Raw genomic sequence first — 22,055 nt, 5'->3', positions numbered from 1 at the left:
AATAAATTAACTTTTTTTAAACATAAATATGTTTTCAGAAACTCTTTTTTATTATTATTATTGTTGAAATTTACTTAGAATTTTTTAAATCATTTTCGAAAAATAGAAAGCAAAAACTGAAATGCAAACAAGTCTATTATTCAAAAACTAAAAATAAAAAACAAATAAAAAATGAAAAGATTACTAAATACAATTGTTTTGTTTAGTACAACAAATTGGGACATGCGGTTTAAACCTTGGACCTCAAGAGAATGAGTGAATGCATGTCAATTACCACTAAGCTATGTTTGTATTACCTTAAACCCGAGTATCTACTTAGACTAATCAACGAGCCAAAAATAAGTTTTATTTTCTTAAGGAATTAAGACTTGATTGATGATGATCTATCTCGTACTGGTCATCATTAAATATTTGATAACTAAGACAAAGAAATGTAGAATCATATAATTTTTCTTAAATAATTAACTGTGAATTTATCGATCATGGTCAACAAAAGAGATAAAGTACTCAGTAATCAAAATCTAAACAATGGACAAATAAACGAGTTAGGAGATGTGAGATTTATGTTCTCTTATTTGTATGTACTATGTGCAACTTTTAGCTTAGATTAACCAAATATTTAACACACATATTAACCATTTTTTACATGGATTTTTGCAGTATTATTTTTATAAGTGTGTAACATTGTATTTTATCTAAAATTGTTTTTAGTCTAAAACAATTAAAATTAAATATGAAAAACTAAAATTTGAGAGAACATCTCAACTCAAGCATAATTCAAGTGGTTAACTAGACATCAACATCGACGCTTAAATTAAAAATAAAAGTTCAAATTTTATCGATGTACTTAAGTTACTTAGTCAATTTTAACTTTTAAATTTAATCCATTTAAACCTTACACTTGAACCAGTGGTACATTATTTTATACTCTACACTTGAATTAGCGATTCAATTAATTAACACCTTAAATTAGGACTCATCTTTTTATACTCTAGCTATGAGTTTTCTTATGATACACTCTTTTTTTACAGGTATTGATTCATAATTTATTTGTTGGTTGATGGACAATTTTCTAATTCACGTTTTATAAGGTATTTAAAAAATGTTTAAATACTATTTTGGTCCATTATACTTTCGACTTTGATTTATTTTAGTCATCGTATCTTCAAAATTTTCATTTTAATACTTTCAAATTCTATTCATCTTAGTTATTGTACTTTCAAAATATCTATTTCTTTGTACTTTCAAAAAGTTATGATTTTGGTTGCTTCATTTTTATTTTTATCTTATTTCTTTCGATTATAATTTAAGCATGATATTTTACTCACTAAATTTCTTTAAATATAGTCTCATAAATATTTATATTAAAGGGTTTTCATTGTGTATAAGTTTTGTGTTAAAATTTTACAAATAAGAATCAAATTGGTCATTTTTTAAAAGTAGAGAGACTTAAATAAACATTTTGAAAGTACAGTAACTAAAATGAAAAAAAAAAAAAAAAAAGTTGAGAAGACAAAGACAAAAATGAACTAATTCCATAAGTACAAAAGATCAAAATTATATTTAATTAATGCCAAAAGTAGAAGGATCAATTTTTAATTATCTTTAAATTTGGTATGGTAGGTCTATTTCTATCCTAATTTACAACTTCATCCAATCAGACTAGTGTTTTTTTCTTATATCAGTGAGTTGTCCGGGCCAGCTTATGCGCACCTCGATTAATTTCATGAGACAATCGTCTGATCCTACAATATTTGATGTCGGGAAACAAATAGAAATTACTAATTCATAAAGTAGGTGGTCATCATGAAATTTGAACTCATTCCCTCCCCATCCTTATTTTCGATTGGGATAAATTGTATATAGATATTTTCATTGTGGAAACTTATGTTCTGAAACTTCGTATATAAATATTTTATTATTATTCCTTTTTTTCCCAAAAAACTTTCACCGACCTTGTGAATTTCACGTAGAGATTCTTTCTGTTGTGGAAATTATAACTTTTTCATGAAATCATGTTGATCCAATATTTTATTCACAAAAATTATTTAGAAATAAAAAAAAATTTACTGAAAATGTAAGAGAGTTAGAAGATTAAAGTTAGAGTTATAACTTAGGTAAAGATTTAATATGAATTTGTTACATTGGATCCCATAAAAGAAAAAGAAATGTTGTGGGACCCAAAAGATAGGCATTCCAATCCAATCCCAATGAACCGATTGTACTGAATTTGTAATAAAGAAAGAGATTGAAAGTGGGAGCTGCCTCACATGGCACAGTTATTTAGCATAAAATAAAGAGAATAAATATGATTTGTTGTTGTGCCCTATGAGTTCATTTGTCTGTGTCATCCTCCTCTTGCTCTCACATCGCAAAGACAATTTAAAATATAGCAAAAAATAAAAGCTTGCATCTGCCTGCACTGCATAGTTCCAAATTTATGGATATGTACCGAATGGACACAATGATTCCAATTATAATATGATATTCCTTTTCTAAAAGAATAAGATATATAGAAATTACATCCGTCACTTATTTTGGACTTTCAATTTAGGGAATTCTTAGACTTTAAAGAACCCATCAAAGTCTTAAATACGAACTTAAGCACAAAACACAGAGTAAAATAAAAAATATGTTGTACTAAAAAAGAAAGATTTACGAGACATCTTAAGCATAAAAATACAAACAACAAAATTAAAAATTTGTTGTCCAAAAAAGGAAAGATTTATGAGACATCTTACGCATAAAAAAACACAGAGACCAAAATAAAAAATTAGGATCCAAGTAAATCTTTGGCTTGGCGTTTCAAGTTGAGATCAAAAGACGAGACTTGGAACTTCCCGCTGAATAATGCAGGCAATTTCCCTCTCCATCCTCTAATGATTTTTTTTTCTTTTTTTCTTTTTTTCTTTTTTCTTTTGCTCTAAAGATTTTTTTTTTAATAATGTATTTTTCCAAAAATTACATAATAGTAGTAAATTTAATTTGTGTTGGTATGGCTTTCAATTTTTTAGGGTTATTTTCTTTTTTATCGTTGTGACAAGTTTAAGTATTTTTTTTTCAATTTTTATGTTCTATTACATATGTTGGTTTTTTTTCGTCCCCGCGAAAATAGTTCCGCGATAATTAGTATTATGTTCACCGATAATTAACATATATCTCCAACCAAGAGTTGTGAATTCGATTTCTCACCCTGTATATTGTACTAAAAAAATTGTTTGTATATTTTTTTTACAAATTGAACCGATATGTTTTTTCTAATTTTTTTTATAAAACATTTTTTTTGTTACCGATGTAGATGGATGTGGATCTATATTTTTACTTATATATTCAAAATAGTCAAAATACTAATAAAATAAATAATATTTTGGTTGTAAAATAATAAAAAAAAAACAACCTAGTTATAAATATATTAAAACATATTTTCTCATCTTCATTGCTTTTGATTTCACCCAAAAATCTCAGACCAAAGAAGATAATATGTTAAAATTGATATGATAAAAATAGGTGAGATAAAAATAAAAATAATCCTCTTTTAAAGGTACAAAAACTAAAATAAATTGAAATTAAAAATATATATATCTAAATATACCTTTCAGTGAAACCTAAAATTACATAAACTAAAATAATATTTCGACCCTTCCGTAAATTATTTGTCATGCTTAGAAGAAAAAGAAAAACTTCAAATTTTTGTGTGAATTAATAATTCTAACAACTAGCAGCAAAAGAAGTGACGTGTCCATTAATTGTAAGGTGGCTACCTAGGAAGAAACTTCCAACCAATTTCGGTGGGGGATTAATTGACTCATTCAGTTTTTATAGAAATTATAATAATGATGATGATAAAGAAAGACGCATTTAAAAATTGTTTTTCCAAGTTTTCTTGATTTGTCAGCGATTTCGAAAACATGTTTACAAAATATATTATAAAATAAGTAAACTTTTGGCCAAAAAACTTATTTTTATTACATTAAAACCATAATCAATATCATCTAAGATAATATTACTTATAATTTTATAATGGGGTTGGCATATTTCTTCACCAATGAAATTGAACTCTTGACGAAATAAGAAATAACTTGCTCCATGATGATTATTGTAGAATGTTTCAATTTCACAAGAAAATAAATTTCAAAAAGAAGAAAATTCCATTGCCGTTTTCAATTTGAACATTGCCCTTTCTTTTAATTTAATTTAATTTAATTTTGTGTACATTGAACATTGCTTTTTTTTCGCTTAGCTAGGTTGAAATCCATCTAAATACTTTTCTCTCTCCCCAAGTATATTTTATTATATCCAATTTTTTAAGAACCATATAATAAAGGTATGTTTAAGAATAGGTTTCAACCCAAGTATACCAATGTGTTTAATATTATAATATTATTGTTTTTGTTCGATTTAGACTTGAAATTTGAATAGTATTTTATTTTGATGCATGTATTTTCTGCTTTGGTTTATTTTAAATTTTGTATTTTTGAAACGTTGATCCTTATATTTAAGAGGTTACTATTTTGGTCTCTTTATTTTCATTTTCGTTTCATTTATTTATTACATTTTGTAAATAGGAACCAAATTGATTAATTTTTAAAGGTAGATGGACCAAAGTTTTCAAAGTACAATGATTAAAATGAACAAAAGTTGAAATTACAGGAACAATATGAATATTTTGAATCTAAAAATTAAAATAAATAAAAGTCAAAATACAAGAACTAAAATAATTTTTAAACAAGGTTGGATTAGGCTAAGTTGCAAATAATGTAGAAATGTGAAGAAAATATATCATCTTTGAATTTGGTAACATAGTTCCATTTCTATCTTAATTTTCCAACTCCATTAAATTAGGCTAGGATAAATTTTATAATTTGTATATTTCACTAGGATTTTATTTAAATAATTATATACAGATGTTTTCGATATTGAAACCTCATAATTATTTTATGGTTTTTTTTTCTCATTTTAGTGCAATATATGGACATGAGGATGAACTCAGGCATCTACTCACTTTGGTAATTATTTTATTGTTATGGTTATCATATATGTGATATTATAATGATACAATTTGAAAATTGATGGTTTAGGCATTTTTATAAAAACTGAAGCTTTCGGAAAGCGCGGGATCACGTGTGGTTACATACCACCAGCCGAAGCCATCGAGCATGACACCTGTCCGCTCAGGTAGAAGGATATGACCACAAACGATTACATACCGTACGTAAGAATAGCATGGAACGCACGTTACTGGTACGAAGGGCACACCCCGTAGCCACAGGCGACAGACCTCAAGGTTGAGGGTGGTGGTGCCACCCCAACTTCCACAATATTGCCCACCGGAATCCCTACCACCTCCAACCGTCGTCCTTCGTCAAAGTATTTTAGGCAGTAAAGCAACTAGGAGGTCACCAGTCGAAGATTGCTCCAGGTCAAACACGCTTAACTTTGGAGTTCTTACGATTGAGTTATCGAAAAGGAAGGTACGTCTTGTTAATATAGGTAATAACTATTATTTCTTTTAAGCTTTCTTAACCATACTTTCTAGGGTCTCAGAAACCCTCTCATTCATATGTGGTATCGATTCATTCTAATCGGGCGTTACAATTACTATGTAGGCTTTCATAGTTATTCTAAAACAATAATTGATGCAATTTTTTGTACAGGATTGATGCATGATGCAATGATGGTGGAAACATATTTTGTAACCTTGGTTCGAATGGAGATGGAGAATGTTATTTGTAAATTTAGGTAGACATTTAGTTGTTTTTATTTCAGAAATTTCATTCTATATTTTTATACTCTAATTAAGTTGTTTTTATTTCTAGAAACTTGTAAATGTTTTGATTGATATATATTGTTAAATAATGAAATTTATATTATTAACTTTAGCAATTTGAAATTTTTAAATCTCGCGACGAATCTTGAGGTTGTTTAGACATTGTGTTGATTGATATGAAAATTCAGGTTTGCAAATAAGGAAAATTAATGTAAATAAAATAAAATTTAAAAAGTCACGAAAATGTGAATATGTCGAAACAAGGTGTAGGTGCGACAAAAGCAAAAGACCTCGATGTCAACTTGCGACGAAAAGCATTTTCGTCGCAAAAGTACATGTGCGACGAAAATAAATTTTCGTCGCAGAAATTCATGTGCAACGAAATAAATCACATTTTCGTCGTATATGCGACGAAAGCGTGTTTTCGTCGCAAATTTGCAACGAAGGCTCATTTTTGTCGCTTAAAGTCTTCAATGACTCTCTTTCAGCGACAGAGATTGCGACAAAAATATTTGCGTCGCTAATAACCTTCAGCGACAAAATATGCCTTTTAGCGACGAAATTTCGTAGTTGAAAGCCTTGATTTTTGTAGTGCTGGAAGTCCAAAAATAATATACTACCTCCCGATCTTTAGTTGAGGCAGAGTATTGAATTCGAGCACATGACCTCCCTCTCTAGAACCATGTTACTCAACCCAAAAGTTTAAGCTGATGGGTTGGGTAAATTTAATATTTCATATATTGTATATCTAACAAGTATATCTATAAACACCTGATCAATTAATGGAGAATATTGAAGGCCCGTTTGATAATGTTCTTGTTTCCTATTTTTCATTGGTGGGAAAAAATATAGATCAATTGATTCTCCTGTAAGTTTTTCAAATAGAAATTATTTGATTTTCTCATTCCAAAAGTTAAACCGGATAGGTAAGTAACAATAACAAATGAATAAAAGATATGAAGAGAAAAGCTTAACACCATGAGAATTATACCAATCTTGGAACTACGTCCAACCGGTTTTAGTATAGTTGGAATACTACAACAGACATCTCACTCAAGATATTACTCTACAATGACTATCTTTTCTTCTAAGTACCCTAACAATGGCTACCTCACGGGATACATTCTCTTTTTTAGTTTCTTTATTACAACTCGTGGAGTGAGATTCGAACCCCAACGGCCTCCTAACCAAGGATAAAGGTCTTAACTCTGGTTTTTTTTTATTTATTTGAGTACATCAAGTGAGGGTGAGAGATTCGAACTCATGACCTCGTAGTCAAAGACAGATGTCAATTACCGTTAGGCTATGTCTTAACTTATATTGAATTATTTTTATTTTTCATTAAAATAAAATTGAGTAGACATAATAGAAGAAGATATGATATATATGTTCTAAGAATATAATTCATTAAAGAAAATATAATTTATAATATAACTATATTTGCTATAAAATATAGGTTAGTACTAAAAAGAATAAATTTTCAAAATATTTTAATTTAATAAATAAAAAATATTTAAAAAATTAATGTTATTTTAAGATTTGAACTGGGCCGTCAAAGAGAATTCTGGATTGCAGGACGAGGTTGCATGAGCCAACAAACTAAATACCTATTACGAAAATTAATGTTGTTTATATAACTATTTAAAAAACAAAAACTATTTTTGTAGTTTTCAAGATGAGATTATCAAATAAGTTTGTTTCTCAAAAAAAATAAGAAGAATCACTACAAGAATTTCAATTTTCGGCCACGAAATGTTTGACGACGACATTTATTTCGTTGCCAAAAGTGACCTTCAGCGACTAAACTACATTTCGTCGCTGAAACTTGAACTTTCGGAGACGAAATCAGTTTTCGTCGCCTAATGTCACTTTCGACGACGAAATGTAGTTTCGTCTCCGAAAGTGTTCACTTTCGGAGACGAAATAAGTCTTTCGTCGCTGAAAGTGAACACTTTCAACGACGAAATTTAATTTCGTCCCCGAAAGTGACTCTTTCAGCAACGAAATCTAATTTCGTCACCGAAAGTGGACACTTTCGGAGACGAAATCAGTTTTCGTCTCCGAAAGTCCAATCTTGGCTGACTTTCGGCGACGACTTTTACAAATCGTCGTTGAAAGTTGTACCTTTCAGCGACGACTTTTATACATCGTCGCCGAAAGGGGAGCATCAGCGACGAATTTTAAATTCGTCGCCAAAGGTTAGGCGGCAAAAAAGCTGCCATTTTTTCGCTAAAGTTTCGGCGACGACATTTTCGACCTTCGACGACCAAATTAATTTCATCGCTGAAAGTCACCCAAAATCCCCAAATCCCTATCTCTTCTTTCATTTCGCGATTTCAGAACAAAACAGCCCCCCCCCCCCTCGCATCGTCTGCTCCGCCGCCGAGAAGTCACCAGCTTCCGTCTGCCGCCAACGTCGGACGACGCGTCCGGTCTGCCGCCTTCGCCCGCCGACACGTCCGGTCTGCCGCCTTCAGCCGACGACGCGTCCCGTCAGTGCCTCCGCCCAAAAAGAGACCTCGCATCGCCCCCCTTGCATTGTCCGCCCCTTCCCCTTGCGCTGTCCGCCCCTCGTACCGTCCAACATCGACGACGCCTTCCGTCTGCAACGGCCAACACGTTCCGTCCGCCACCGCCGCCACCTGACGCCGTCCATCCGCCACCGTCGCTGCCTCCCTCTCATTCTTTGGTATATTTTCTTTCTCCTTTTGTTTTTTTTTTTAATAAATTCTGGTTTATAGTTGTTAATTTCTTTTTTGTTTTAGTTTTATTGTATGTAGATGATATTGAATTAGTTAGGATTTGTTCTTTGAGGTTGTGAAATTAGTTGATAGTTGGTTTTGAGTTTGTGGAATTATAATTAGTTTGAATTTATTTTTTTAGGAGTTTGTGGAATTATAATTAGTTTGAATTTGTTTTTTGAAGAGTTTGTGGAATTATAATTAATTTGAATTCGTTGTTTGATGAGTTTGTGAAATGAGTTTTGAGTTGGTTTTGAGTTTGTGAAATTATAATGAGTTAGAAGTTGTTTGAGTTTGTTGAATTAGTTGGGAGTGTTTTTGAGTTTGTGGAATTAGTTTGGAGTTGTTTTTTTAGTTTGTGGAATTATAATTTGGAGGTTAATGTTTGAGTTTTTGGATTAGTTGAGAGTTTTTTTTTTTTAGTCTGTGAAATTATAATTAGTTGGGAGTTGTTGTTTGAGTTTGTGGAACCTAGTTGGAAGTTGTTTTTTAATTTTGGGATTTATAATTACTTGGAAGTTTTAGTTTTAATTTGTAGAATTAGTTGTGAGTTTTTTTTTTTTTTAAGTTTGTGGAATTATAATTAGTTGAAAGTTAATGTTTGAGTTTGTGGAATTAGGTGGAAGTTTTTTTTTTTTAATGTGAACGTTATAATGTTGCTTGTTTAATTTACTTTATCGGTTTGATAATGAAGTATTAACTATTTTAGTTTCGAGCATGTTGGTGTCATTGTGAACTCGTTAATTAAGTTGTCAGCGTTATTTTGGTTGTGAGCGTACTGATTTTATTCTGAATTCGTTATTTGATTGTGATCATGTTGATAATGGTTTATATTTCAAAAATCTTGAAAAAAAATATATGCAAAACATAGAAGTATCTAGGTGAGCCCTATAATTATATCGTAGTTCTTTACTTAGTGACTATATCTTAGGGATATATCTAAGCTTTCAATAATACTTTAAAAATATCCTTAGGTTGATGACAAGGAATTGACATTATTGCCCTATCTGGTTATTTTAGGAATCGACATTGCCTATTTATACTGAATTGGAGGTTCTTTAAAGAGTATTATCATTAAGAATGAATAAGGATTGGATTAAGGTTACAGATAGATTCTCGCCCGAGTATGTAGAATGAGTAAAACAGTTCATAGAATTGGCAAAACTTCACGTCAACAATATGGGAAAAACAAGATGTCCATGTAGATATTGTATGAATGTGAAGTGACATTCAGTTGATGGAATAGAAAGACTCTTGTTTATAAATGGAATATCACATTCCTATACTCAGTGGATATATCATGGAGAACAACTAGCCCCTTCAAGTAGTCATACAAGACACGAAACTCCTTTGCATAATGATTTAAGTAGGGAATCTAATGTTACGAATAATGAGGATGGTGAAATGTATGGTATGCTCAATGATATACAAGCCTCCATTGTAGAAGAAAATGTAGAAGGGGAACAATTTTGTTTTGATACGCCTCTAAACGAACGTGGAAGAGACACGTCTAACACTTTCGAGCAGTTGTTCAACAAAGCACGTGGTCAGTTGTACTCAGGTTGTACAAAATTTTCATCATTGAATTTTTTAGTAAAGTTGATGCATCTCAAGGTCATTAACAATTGGAGTAATAAATCGTTCGATATGTTACTCGAATTGTTAAAAGAAGCATTTCCGACCGGTGCATCCATACCTAGTACATCTTACGAGGCTAAAAGGAGACTGCGTGATTTAGGACTTTCATATGAGTCCATTCATGCCTGCAAGTACGACTGCATATTATTCAGGAAAGAATATTCTGAATGTCAAAGTTGTCCAGTATGTGGTGAGTCTCGTTATAAAAAAATAAATGGAAAAGACTCACAAGTCCCACAAAAAGTTTTACGACATTTTCTGTTGATACCAAAATTGAAACGGTTCTTTTCTTCCACTCATTTTGCTTCTGAAATGAGGTGGCATAGAGAAAAACGAGTTGAGACCGAGGGTGTGTTACGACATCCAGCTGACGCATTGGGGTGGAAACATCTAGATAGCACATTTCCTCAATTTGCTTCAGACCCACGAAATGTTCGCTTGGGACTAGCTTCAGATGGATTTAATCCATTTGGGAATATGAACAATTTGTACAGCATGTGGCCGGTAGTACTTAATATGTTTTATTATTTTTTATGATGTAGCAACAATAACAATCAACTTCGTTCGGTGTTTTTTTTCGTAGGGTCATTTCGATTTCGACGAGTCAGACCCAATTATGATGTCTTTCATCGAGCATGAAATGAAACAGACACATAAGGCGTATAGGTCAAAATTGCACAAATACTACCTAAATCAGCCCACGCTTGAGATTGCTCGCAACACTCCGCACGAGCGGTTGTTGGCAAGACCAGATGATTGGAATATGTTATGCGATAGATGAGAGTCAGATGAGTGGAAGGTAGTTTACAAATATAACTTATACTTGTTTCATATAATTTATATTCTAAATTTTGATGTAAATTTGTTTTGTTAGCAAAAATCTGAGACCAACAAACGCAACAGGGCGAAAATGCCATTCAACCATCGTGCAGGGCCGAAGGCGTTTGCTATAATTGCCAAGGAGAAGGTATAATTTAATAATATTTTTATTTCATATACTTATATTACTAATGATTGGTTATCAATAAGTATGTGTTATCAAGTACAGAAAGAGGAAGATGGAGGTGATAACTTCAGTGAAATCGATCTGTTCAGAGAGACGAGATACTCCGAATCTAAAGGTTGGGTTGAAGGCGCGGAGACAACTTATGTAAGTTTACTGCTTTTATAACAATTAACTTCAAATTACGCTTAAATTTGTGTGTGTCAACACTTTGATGTTGTTTAAATATGTATATGCAGCTAGATATGATGCGCATTAGAGAAGAATCTATGCAGGACGGCGGCGAACCCATGTCAGACTCAGAAGTACTGGAAACAGTTCTCGGTTATCGATTAGGATATATTAAAAATGCTGGTTGGGGCCCGAAACCTAAATCTCGCAGAGGTTCTGCTTCAAGTGTACATTCTTCACAGCGGGAACAAGAGTTGTCTCAAGAAATAAGTACACTAAGAGAAGAATTTGAGGACAGTCTCACACGAAAGAACAACGAGTTTGAGGAACGCCTTACACAGAAAGACAAAGAGTTTGCGGAGTTAAAGGAGTCTCTCGCAGACAAAGAGTCTGAGATTACGGGTCTACGTGGTGAAATAGGTACGTTCACCATGATGCTAGAATTTATGGGTCGTTCTAGTGGAGCCAGCTCATCAAAATAGGTACGTCTACTACTTGTTAGAATTGAATAGTTGTAAATGTGGCTATCCTGCAGTTATGGTAGCCATTTAAAACGTATATCACGAATGGATTAGTTATAGTTATGTTTAAGTGTTGTTTGATAATTCTGTTAAATTTGTAAAGTTTATTGGTGAGTATGCGTGTTTTACGTTGTAAGAGGAGGGGGGTGTGTTATACATACTTGGGGAGGGGTGCTCTAATATTTTTTTTCTTTTAGTTTATTGACTTTGTAAGATAATGTTTGGTGTTGGGGATGCTCTTATACTTTTCTTTTAGTTTGTGAAATTCTTACTTTGCGTTCATGACATAATAAGGATGTTTAAATGCTTCGTCGTTTGAGTTCATATGACATGTAAAGTGCGTTAGAATAAAAGTTTGTTAACTTTTAATAGATGTGGTGAGTTAACTTTTAATCTCTAGTTTGAGTTAAAACATGCTTGTGGAGTGAGATAGATCTTTTTATGACTTTTAAATTAGTTTTAAGAAAAAGATAAATTATTTTGCTAATATAAGTTTATTTTTCATTTAAATTTTCAGGTTTGTTCGATCCCTTTATGGAAAGATTTTGGAAACTTGATCAAATTTTATGAACAAACTTTGTAAGATGTAATCGTTTAGTATATGTTTAAATTGTTTAAGTTTGAGACATTTTAGAGTATGTTGGTAAATTTGTATTATTGTAAAACAAATATTTGTAACTATTATGACTTTTGCAATGAAATTTGGTTCATGGTTAAGGTGTTAAGAAAATTTCGAATTTATACCGGAAAAAAAGGAAGAAAAAAACAGGGATTCGGATTTATACAGGAAAAAAGGGAAGAGAAAAAAGGGAAAAAAGGGAAAAAAATGTAGCCAAAAGAAGGATATTCGGCGACGAAAAAACAATTTTCGTCGCCGATGAGAGTTTCGGCGACGAAATTACATTTTGTCGCCGAATATTTCATCAGCGACGAAATCGACTTTCGTCGCCGATGATGTTTTCGACGACGAAAATTCAGTTGTCGCCAATTCGTCGCCGAAAATATCTTCGGCGACGACCGAATTTCGTCGCCGAAGACCTTCGACGACGAAAATGTTGCTTTCGACGACGATTTCATTCGTCGCTGAAACTTGAAATTCTTGTAGTGAATATTACCAAACAAATCATGGATGGTTCTCAATTTAGATTTAATACTATGCTTGAATTTGTATGAAAATTGAAGTTGAGCTATAATTTAACTTGAATTTATTGCATTGATCTCGTGAATAAAGTTGTGGAACCCCGGGTCAAATTAGACATCGCATTCTAATCCAAGTGGAGCCTCCTTCACAGGGCACGATTTGTCACAATTATTATGATATCTTTTAATTTCACTTTTGTTACACAGATGGTCCACCACGTGGCTTATAATCTGATTTACCATTTACGGTTGTATTCGTATGGAAGGTAATAAGCACGACCAAATTAACAAATAAACAATTTACTATTTTTAGATAAGTTAATGTTAATATTAATATTGTGGATTTATATTATTGATATTTTTTATATTTTATCAACTAAGCTTTTAGTGATATATAGAAATTTCGGTTTACACTTTATATCAATGATATAATAAAAAAATATTTGATAGAAGTACAAAAGTTTATAGAGAGAGAAAATAGGAAGAATAAATAAAAATAAAAAGTTGCCTCTGTGTATCGGATGTACTGAATCGACATAATGATTCCAATTATAATATATCGTTTTTTTTCTTTTTTTGACATTTTATAATATCGTATTCTTTCTTCAAAATAATAATAATAATAATAAATAAATTACGATATGATATTTTGCGATAAACACTCGATATGACAATATATCCCATCCCATCAATTATTTGTTCCAACTCCAGTCACTGTATTTTTATAAATTATATCAATATAAGTTTTGGTTTTCGTGTCCAATTTTATTACGATAATAAATATTATTAGTAATGTTGTTTCTTCAAAATATTAAAAATAAATGAATATATTATATAATTTAATTGCAGTTTATTTTACATGTAAATCTAATGTATAAATATAATTAATAGCATGAAATTGTTTATTAGACGATTAGTATATTAATTTATTTTTATTATAAATTAAAAAAATAATTTTTTTAAGAGGAAAATTAGAAAAATTGATGGAAGAAAATATGTAGAGAAAAAAATGAAGGACAAAAATGTAAAAAAGTGGACACCCTCAGCACGGAAATCTTGTAAACTCTGTGTTTCAAAAGGACATCCAAAACTATATTCTGTATGGGCTAGGATACTCGGGAATCTTACATTATCCTAAAACAAACGTGTAAATCTATGTCACGAGAATCTTGTATTTCCATGGAACAAACTACCCCTAAATTAAAGGAGATGGTGTTTCGACTTTTGTATAACAAAAAAAAAGTCACACTAATTTTTTATCATTAAATTTAAGTTTAAATTCCATTTTGGCTCATCGATTTTGAGGTTTTTTATTTTAATTCCTAAACTTTCAAATGTCTAGCGTAAGAATGTTTAAAAGATTACTTGATAATTTAAAAATAAATAAATAACCCTATCAAAACCATTTTGGGTGAGTTCAAAAATAGGTTAGATTGATTTTAAATAAATAAAAAATATGGATTGGGTTCGGTTCAAGAGTTTACGACCAACCTGAACTTAATTATTAATTTTAAAATCATATATTTTACTCACTATAAAATGATACATGGATTTTCTTTTTTATGTTTGTTTTCATTTTATTTTATTTTATTCAATAATTTCTTATAGATTATTTATTCTACGCCAACTTTAAATTTAATGTTTTAAGTTTTTCATTGTAATTTTTCATCATATAAATAAACATTGATTTAGAGATATTGATTCAACGTTAGAAAATATGTAAAAAATATACCATCCAAATCTAAATATTTCATGGTTAGACTGAGTTGCTTGAATTCATTATTTAATAAGAATTGCTTAAAGTAAATAAATTTACCAACCGAAGAATTGAGTTTAAAAAGTATCTCATCCCATGAACACCCCTCAATTTATATATGAAATTGAGATTAGAATTTAAAATTTAGATGTTGATAAAAATACGGGAAGCAAAGTAACTGCGACATATTAATTATTAAACATTAAAATACTAATTTGGTCATATATTTAAACTTTCGATTCATTTTACTCCCTATATTTTCAAAATATTCGATTTGGTCAATTCATGTCCTTTTTAAAAATAATCATTTTAATCCATATTTTTTAAATTTTAATATAAACTATATCCATAATAGAAACACTTTAATAAAAAAAGTCAGGATTATATTTGAAGAAATATATGGAACATAATGTCGTGTTGAAACTATGACAGAAAAATAATTAAATTATTTCAGCGGTAATTAGCACGTACTCATCTCTCATCAAAAGGTCATTCGAATAATCTCCCTACTTATTTACAAAAAAAATTAAGGAACTAAAATAGTAAATTTTAAAATACAATAACCAAAACCAACATTACCAAAGTAAAGATATTCAAAATGATATTTTGATTGAAAATAAAAAGTAGTAAATTTTAATTACTTTTATCACCCAAAAGCGGCCGATTTCAGTTTCGGGTTCGGGTTCGGGTTCGGAAAAGTAAAAGGATTTCTGTGGCGTACGTTATATAAATGCATTATTAAAGCGAAAAGCTAAGCTTTGGTACTCGCTCGGTTTCTTTTGTTGCTCCATTTTCCGCCATGGACGCCGGCCGTGTGAGCTTCGGGTTTGTTCTGTGCGTGGCTTTTGCCTTAAGCGGCGTCGTTTTCTCCACCGCCGAGCTTCACCGCCTCCTCCATCCGCCCAAAGACGACGGCTCTCTCGCCCTTCTCGTCGTCGGAGACTGGGGAAGAAGAGGAGCTTACAACCAATCTCAAGTCGCAGTTCAGGTCAAATTCATTCTCTGATCTCTGCAATCATTTTCCTTTTTCTTTTTTCTTTTTAATAATCTCGTATGTCTTTTTAGTATTACGATCATAAAGTCTTTTTTTTAATACAACGGGTAGGATGGGACATCGAATTCACAGTTTGAAATATATATCAATAACTGTTGAACTATGTTCGTTTTGGCATTACAAAGTATGAGCGAAAATTTTAACTCGTAACTGTAATGAAAACGGTACAAATATTTAATTACTGATCTTTTTTTAAAATATTGGTTTAATAATAAATTCTCTTCCTCTCAGAATAATAATAACAACAACAGGTTTTTTTTTTGTATATTTTAATGGAAAGAAAAAAAAATTTACTTGAATGTTTCATCTTTTCAAATTTGTGTTTCTAATAACTTGCAACAAGAATTTTAATTTCATAATATATACTTTCTTTGTTTCTTTTAGAAACTGTTTAGAGTTCATTCGATATATTCTTAAAATTCAAAATGAGAAAGTAAAGTTTCTTTTTTTTCCCTGAATTTTTCCAAAAGTTATATAAAACTAATCACACACATCTCAAACAAAAAGTATAAGAAACAAAAAAATGAAAAAAGGACAAAATTTAGCATAACAAAGATACTGTACTATATTTATCAGAAAAAAATATTAATTAATAAAAATAACGATGTAAATTAAAAAGTAAGTCATGGCTTTTTCATAAAAGTATTGATATTTTTTGTAAGAATATATAAAAATGGGTAATGCATTATAAATGTAAAATTGAGGAAATTCAAAGTTTTTAAGTTATCAATATCTTAACAAATTTAATTATATTCAATTGGTAAAAAAGATACTTCGACAATATTTATAATATTTTATTGACTAAAATCGTGCAAATTTTTATATATTAAAAAAATTAAATTTTTTAGTACAATAAATAGAGATGGAGAGATTTAAACTCATTTATCTCTAGGTTAAATACATGTGTTAATTATTCTTCAACAAAATTTATATCGGTAAAAAGAATAATAATAATAAAATAATAAAAGAGAATAAACTGAAGGTATAATTCCGATTCCAAGCATTATTCCAAATGGGAAGAAGATATTCCTGGGAATCTAATTTTCAGACAGGTGGGCCAATACGGCAATGCTCAATAAATTCCCATCAATCAAAAATTTAATTTAAAAAAAATTACAAAGAAAACAAAAAAAGAAGAAAAGATAAAATAGTGGAAGAAAAAATGACTCGGACTGATGTGGTAAATTCGAGTTACGAGATCGAGGCTTTAGGACCATGCTTGATATGATGTATAACTACCACAATTTCAAATAACATTACGATGAAATTTAAGATCACAATTTTGATCGTTATGTAATTGGTAACACGATCACATTATAAACATCAGGATTTTGATTCAAGAATCAACGGTCTAATATTAATATTACGGTGAACATATCATATTGCATATTTTTATTATATTGACTTTTTTAATCTTTTTTGTTTTATTTTTGAGGTATGTTATATCAATCATGCTCTCGTTTAAGCTAAGGATGAACAAGGAATGTTGAGTGGCGTGTACCAATTTCTTTTGTCTTTAAGCAAAGAAAAAACAATATTATCTTTACTTTAATAATTTGATCTTTTCTTTTTTCCAAGAAAAATATTTCCAAAAGATAGAATAGAATCAAATATATTTTTTTAAAATGATCTTTTCTAATTTTAGAATTTCAGAAAATATTGAAAAGCAAATAAGGAAGCAAAAGTGTTTTTATGCAATAATAATTTTTTTTTTAAATGTACTCTTGCCATCTCTTACTTATAATTTTTTTTTTACCAATTTTGTAGATGGGGATCATTGGAGAAAAATTGGAGGTCGATTTTGTAATTTCCACTGGCGATAACTTTTACAAGAATGGACTGAAGGGTACCGATGATCCAGCATTTGAAGAGTCATTTTCCAAAATATACACTGCACCAAGCTTGCAAAAGGAGTGGTACACAGGTAAATTAAAACCCTTTTATCCAAATATTATTTTTAAAATTATTATTAATTAAATTAAGACTTTTTTTTTGGCAGTTTTGGGCAACCATGATTATAGAGGAGACGTTGAAGCTCAATTGAGTCCAATTATAAGAAAACTGGACAATAGATGGATTTGCTTGAGATCTTTTATTGTCGATACAGGTAAATGAAAAGCATTTAACTTATTAATTATTATTGTAATTGCGATATTTTTGCCAAGATGATAAAAAAAAAAAGCACCACATTAAAATTTAAGGGTAATTAAATTTTGAAGAAATAATAAGTAATATAATTAATATATATATTGATATTTGTAGAAATTGTGGAGTTCTTCTTTGTGGACACAACCCCCTTGGTGAACAAGTATTTTATACACCCTGAGGACGCAGTCTATGATTGGAAGGGTATTTTGCCTAGGCAAAATTACCTTTCTAGCCTTCTCAAGGTTAGTGTTCTTTTTTTAAATTAATTATAAATATCTTCCTAAATGGTCTTTTTCTTATTTTAAAATAAGTTAATTTATTAGTTTTTTATTCTTTTTATTTCTTAAATCTTAGCCAACTTTTTAAGATAAAAAAAAATTAAAATATATGTTTTTGAATGTATAATAATAAAACCGCCACCAAACAAGTAGTTGTATGTCTTCCTCTCTAGCTTTGAAGCTTTCATTATTTTTAGCTTAGAAAACATCATGAATCAATTTATAGGCTCCACGCCAAACTAAACCATCTTGAAAGCTACTTAAAGCGTAGAGTTATTATTCAAAATTTAATAGTTGAAAATTGAAGTTATGTCAGCTTATCAATTCAAGTTAAGTAAATAGTCCAAATTATATTACTCCACTAAATCGTCAAGTTGTCTACTCATTGGATAACATAGCTGTAAAAATTCACTTCATCCAATATTTTCTCAAAATTTTCACATACTTGGTAGTTTTTTTCTTTTTTAATTTAATCTAAAACTTTATTATTATTATTATTATTATTATTAATAAAGTTTTTTGAATGAAAAATGAAATAGGATGTGGATTCAGCACTAAAGGATTCAAATGCAAAATGGAAGATTGTTGTGGGACATCACACAATCAAAAGTGCTGGACAACATGGTGATACTCAAGAGCTACTCCACCAACTTCTTCCCATTCTTGAGGTCTCTACCAAAATCTTTTCTCTTATAAATTGGATTAACTTGGCGAGATTCATTTTAGTTTGTGTAGCTTCGGTTCCATGCTTGTTTCACTTTAATTTTTTTACTCCATTGAAATTATGTTTAAAAACATGGCAGGAAAATAAAGTGGATTTCTATATTAATGGGCATGACCACTGCTTGCAACACATAAGCAGCATTAACAGGTATGTGCCCTTTCTTTATAAGTCACAGTGACCTGTAAATTAAGGGAAAAAAAAACATGTTTCATTTTGATTTATAATATCTATAGAGTCTAATAATTTCAAAATTAAACCTACCTACCTCAATAGTTTACAATTAATAATTGCAGACCAGAAAACAAAAATATTGACATCGTAAACTCGTGACCACCCGTCACATCGTATTTCACTCTCTTTTTACTTGAATGAAAGTAATTTTGGGGGGATTTTTTATTTTATTTTATTTGGGGTTTGTGGATGCAGCCCACTGCAATTTTTCACAAGTGGGGGAGGATCAAAGGCATGGAGAGATGACATAAATTGGATGGATCCAAAGGAGCTGAAGTTCTACTATGACGGGCAAGGGTTTATGTCACTGGAAATCACTGAATCACAAGCAAAATTTGTCTTCTTTGACGTCTTTGGCAATGTCTTGCACCAGTGGACCTCTTCCAACCAACTTCTTCACTCTTCCATTTGAACACAACATATTCTTAATTCTCTCCCCCAATTATTAGTATATATATGTGTTACCCTATCCATGTATTTATGACCTTTTTATAATGGGTATATGCAATTTAAATTTTATGTTTATTCTTTTTAGATTCAATAAGTCTTTGTTTTTCAGAATTGTTCATCCAAACTATATGTGAAATTTCTGAAAAACAACATGTTTTTTTTAGTATTTTATAGATTTTAAATTTTAAATTTGAAAATATAGAATTACAAAGAAAAATTAAATAAAACTTTGACGAAGTTACCGTTTTATGTTATAAACTCATTTAATTTTTTATTAAAATTAAATTAAGTATTATATAACATATTGTGTTAATAAGTTAGTAATAATATTTGAGATTCAACTAGTTTACGAGGTAATTTCACTATTTTTTTGGTATACTTTAGTGTCACTTTTTTACGAGAACTAATTTTTAAATGTACTACCAAACACATTCAACAACACTGAAAACTAAAATTTGGAATGCCAAGTCTATTTTTCGTTGAATCCATGGTTTTCAAATTCGACATTCATGTGGAGATGAGTGTATAGAACTTCTCATTGTAATCTCTTGTTTGGTTTAGCATAGGAAATGAGGAAGCTCTCTATTAAACAATAGTTTTTTGAGTAATCTTTCTAAATACTATAACATAAATATTATAAAATTGAATTTCTTGGATCTCTTAAGAAAATCACATATTTTTTAGATACTTGACACATTCTTTTTTGGGCTGTGGATATAAAGATGTGGCCCAGCATAACATCAAATATTCAAGTCCACATCTCTCTTCTTTGGACTTGAATTTGGGCTTGGGCTTGGGCCTGCATATGTTTTGATTTAACCATAATATTTACATTTTTCTCCACCTATCTTATACATTCCCAAAATTAGCCTTCTTAAACTACCCCAACTTATTGTTATTTTTTTCCAGTGTTCCAACTTTGTCCCTGCACTCAATTTTCAAACTCCCTGCATTTCAAAGTATGGATTTATTCAAACGAAATTGAGTTTTATAAAAAGGGCGAGGGTAGGAATGACCAAAATAAATTAAGACGTTTTAAAAAATGGTCAAACATTTATAAATGACTAAATGACATATTTTTTAGAATCTTAAATATTATTTTAGACAAATATACCCCTATAACTACCCTATAACTATATATGGGATTTTATTTGGTACAACTTGCAAAAACAAATAATCAAATTTAAACAACTAAATCTAATTAATTTAAAAATTGAAAGTATACCTTGAGAGTGGATAAATAAAAAATTATTCAAAATTGGACTAAGGTTTAAAATTTATAAATTTCTAAGTTAAAATCTAAAATCTAAAATTTAAAAATTCTAGGTGGGAGGGGTAAATGTATTTAATGAGTCCATACAACTTTGAAATCAAATCAAATCAAACATACCTTGTCACGTCAAGTCGTTTTGTCAAACAGTAATAACATATGCACATTCTATATATCAATAGATACACGTATAATTACTTGGAAGTTGATGGTGAGTTGTGGTCTACACTGAGTCATACTTCCATTTATTGGGTAAATGTCAATATCTATATAGTCCTCACCGATATCGCACTTCCATTTCTGGGGTCATGTCGGTATCTACAGTGGTTTGCATTTTGGAGGTCAATATCAATATCTACAGTGGTCTATTACAGATACTAAAATAGATTTTCGTGCTTTCACATCATTGATCTCAAACAGCTTAAAAGTTATGGTCCGAGTGATTTGTTGTAGTCTCAACTACCATCATATAAAAATGTCATTAGTACAGAATTCACTATTGCAGAGTGGAGAGCTTGAAATGATGAGACTTAATCAGTCGTTATAGCAAAAGAGCTTGGAAGAATGAAACATCGTCCATCTTGAGTAATATTGTCAATCAAATCGTTGTAGAAGGAAAACTTGGAAGAATGAGAGATCACTTTGAGACTAAAATTTAAATGATGGTCATATAAAATGAAATCAATCAAATCCCTTAAATATGGGAAGAGGAGATGTTGTTCAAATCTAACATATGTTAGGTGGTTTTAGATGAGAAAGGATAAAAATAGATTTAAGGGTAAAATTAGAAAGCCATCAAAATTTTAAATCGTCTAAAAAAGTAGTTTTGCTATTTATGGAAAATGTGGTACTATTAGCCATTAGCCATTTTTTTTATAAGAGATGTTAAATTTTAGCTAGTCACCTAAATTACCCTTTATAAAATGCTATTAATTGGCTTTTAGAAAATTATTAACTAATTAGTGTTGCATCGTGTTCATAAGATTAAGCTCTAAAATTCATGGATATGATAACACTAAAACCCCTAAGCTATAAAAAAAAAATCTACTCCGCCAAATCTTTTAATTAAAAAAAAATTAACCTAAGAAATATTTTTAACAAACCAAATCCAAATTATGTTACTATGTACTATAATTACGTGCTTTCACTAAATTAAGATAACA

At 30.2% G+C, this 22,055-nt stretch overlaps 1 protein-coding gene across 2 annotated transcripts; it reads left to right on the top strand.

The window, feature by feature from the left end:
* The first annotated feature begins 15,481 nt into the window (after positions 1–15,481).
* Positions 15,482–19,697, top strand: PAP3 (purple acid phosphatase 3). Of its 2 annotated transcripts, XM_022290638.2 has the most exons (7): positions 15,484–15,725; positions 17,559–17,715; positions 17,791–17,898; positions 18,054–18,181; positions 18,757–18,885; positions 19,021–19,088; positions 19,368–19,697. In XM_022290638.2, the coding sequence occupies exons 1-7, from the start codon at positions 15,537–15,539 to the stop codon at positions 19,582–19,584; spliced, it is 996 nt and encodes a 331-aa protein (XP_022146330.1). In that variant the 5' UTR covers positions 15,484–15,536; the 3' UTR covers positions 19,585–19,697. The 2 variants fall into 2 exon arrangements, with proteins under 2 accessions (XP_087979478.1, XP_022146330.1); XM_088123352.1 differs by having other exon boundaries at positions 15,482–15,725; positions 18,757–19,088.
* Positions 19,698–22,055: the final 2,358 nt, after the last annotated feature.

Source organism: Momordica charantia, assembly GCF_013281855.1.
Source record: "Momordica charantia cultivar OHB3-1 chromosome 4 unlocalized genomic scaffold, Mcharantia_2.0 BLBB01000004.1, whole genome shotgun sequence".
In the NCBI taxonomy this organism is placed as follows: Eukaryota; Viridiplantae; Streptophyta; class Magnoliopsida; order Cucurbitales; family Cucurbitaceae; genus Momordica; species Momordica charantia.
This window is presented reverse-complemented; position numbering and strand designations above follow the sequence as displayed.

Bases quoted from the DNA above. Each gene is read 5' to 3' on its own strand.
- PAP3 (XM_088123352.1), top strand. From the start codon at position 15,537: ATGGACGCCGGCCGTGTGAGCTTCGGGTTTGTTCTGTGCGTGGCTTTT. The intron at 17,899-18,053 runs GTAAATGAAAAG...TGATATTTGTAG, and splicing joins ATCTTTTATTGTCGATACAG to AAATTGTGGAGTTCTTCTTT. The intron at 19,089-19,367 runs GTATGTGCCCTT...TTGTGGATGCAG, and splicing joins CACATAAGCAGCATTAACAG to CCCACTGCAATTTTTCACAA.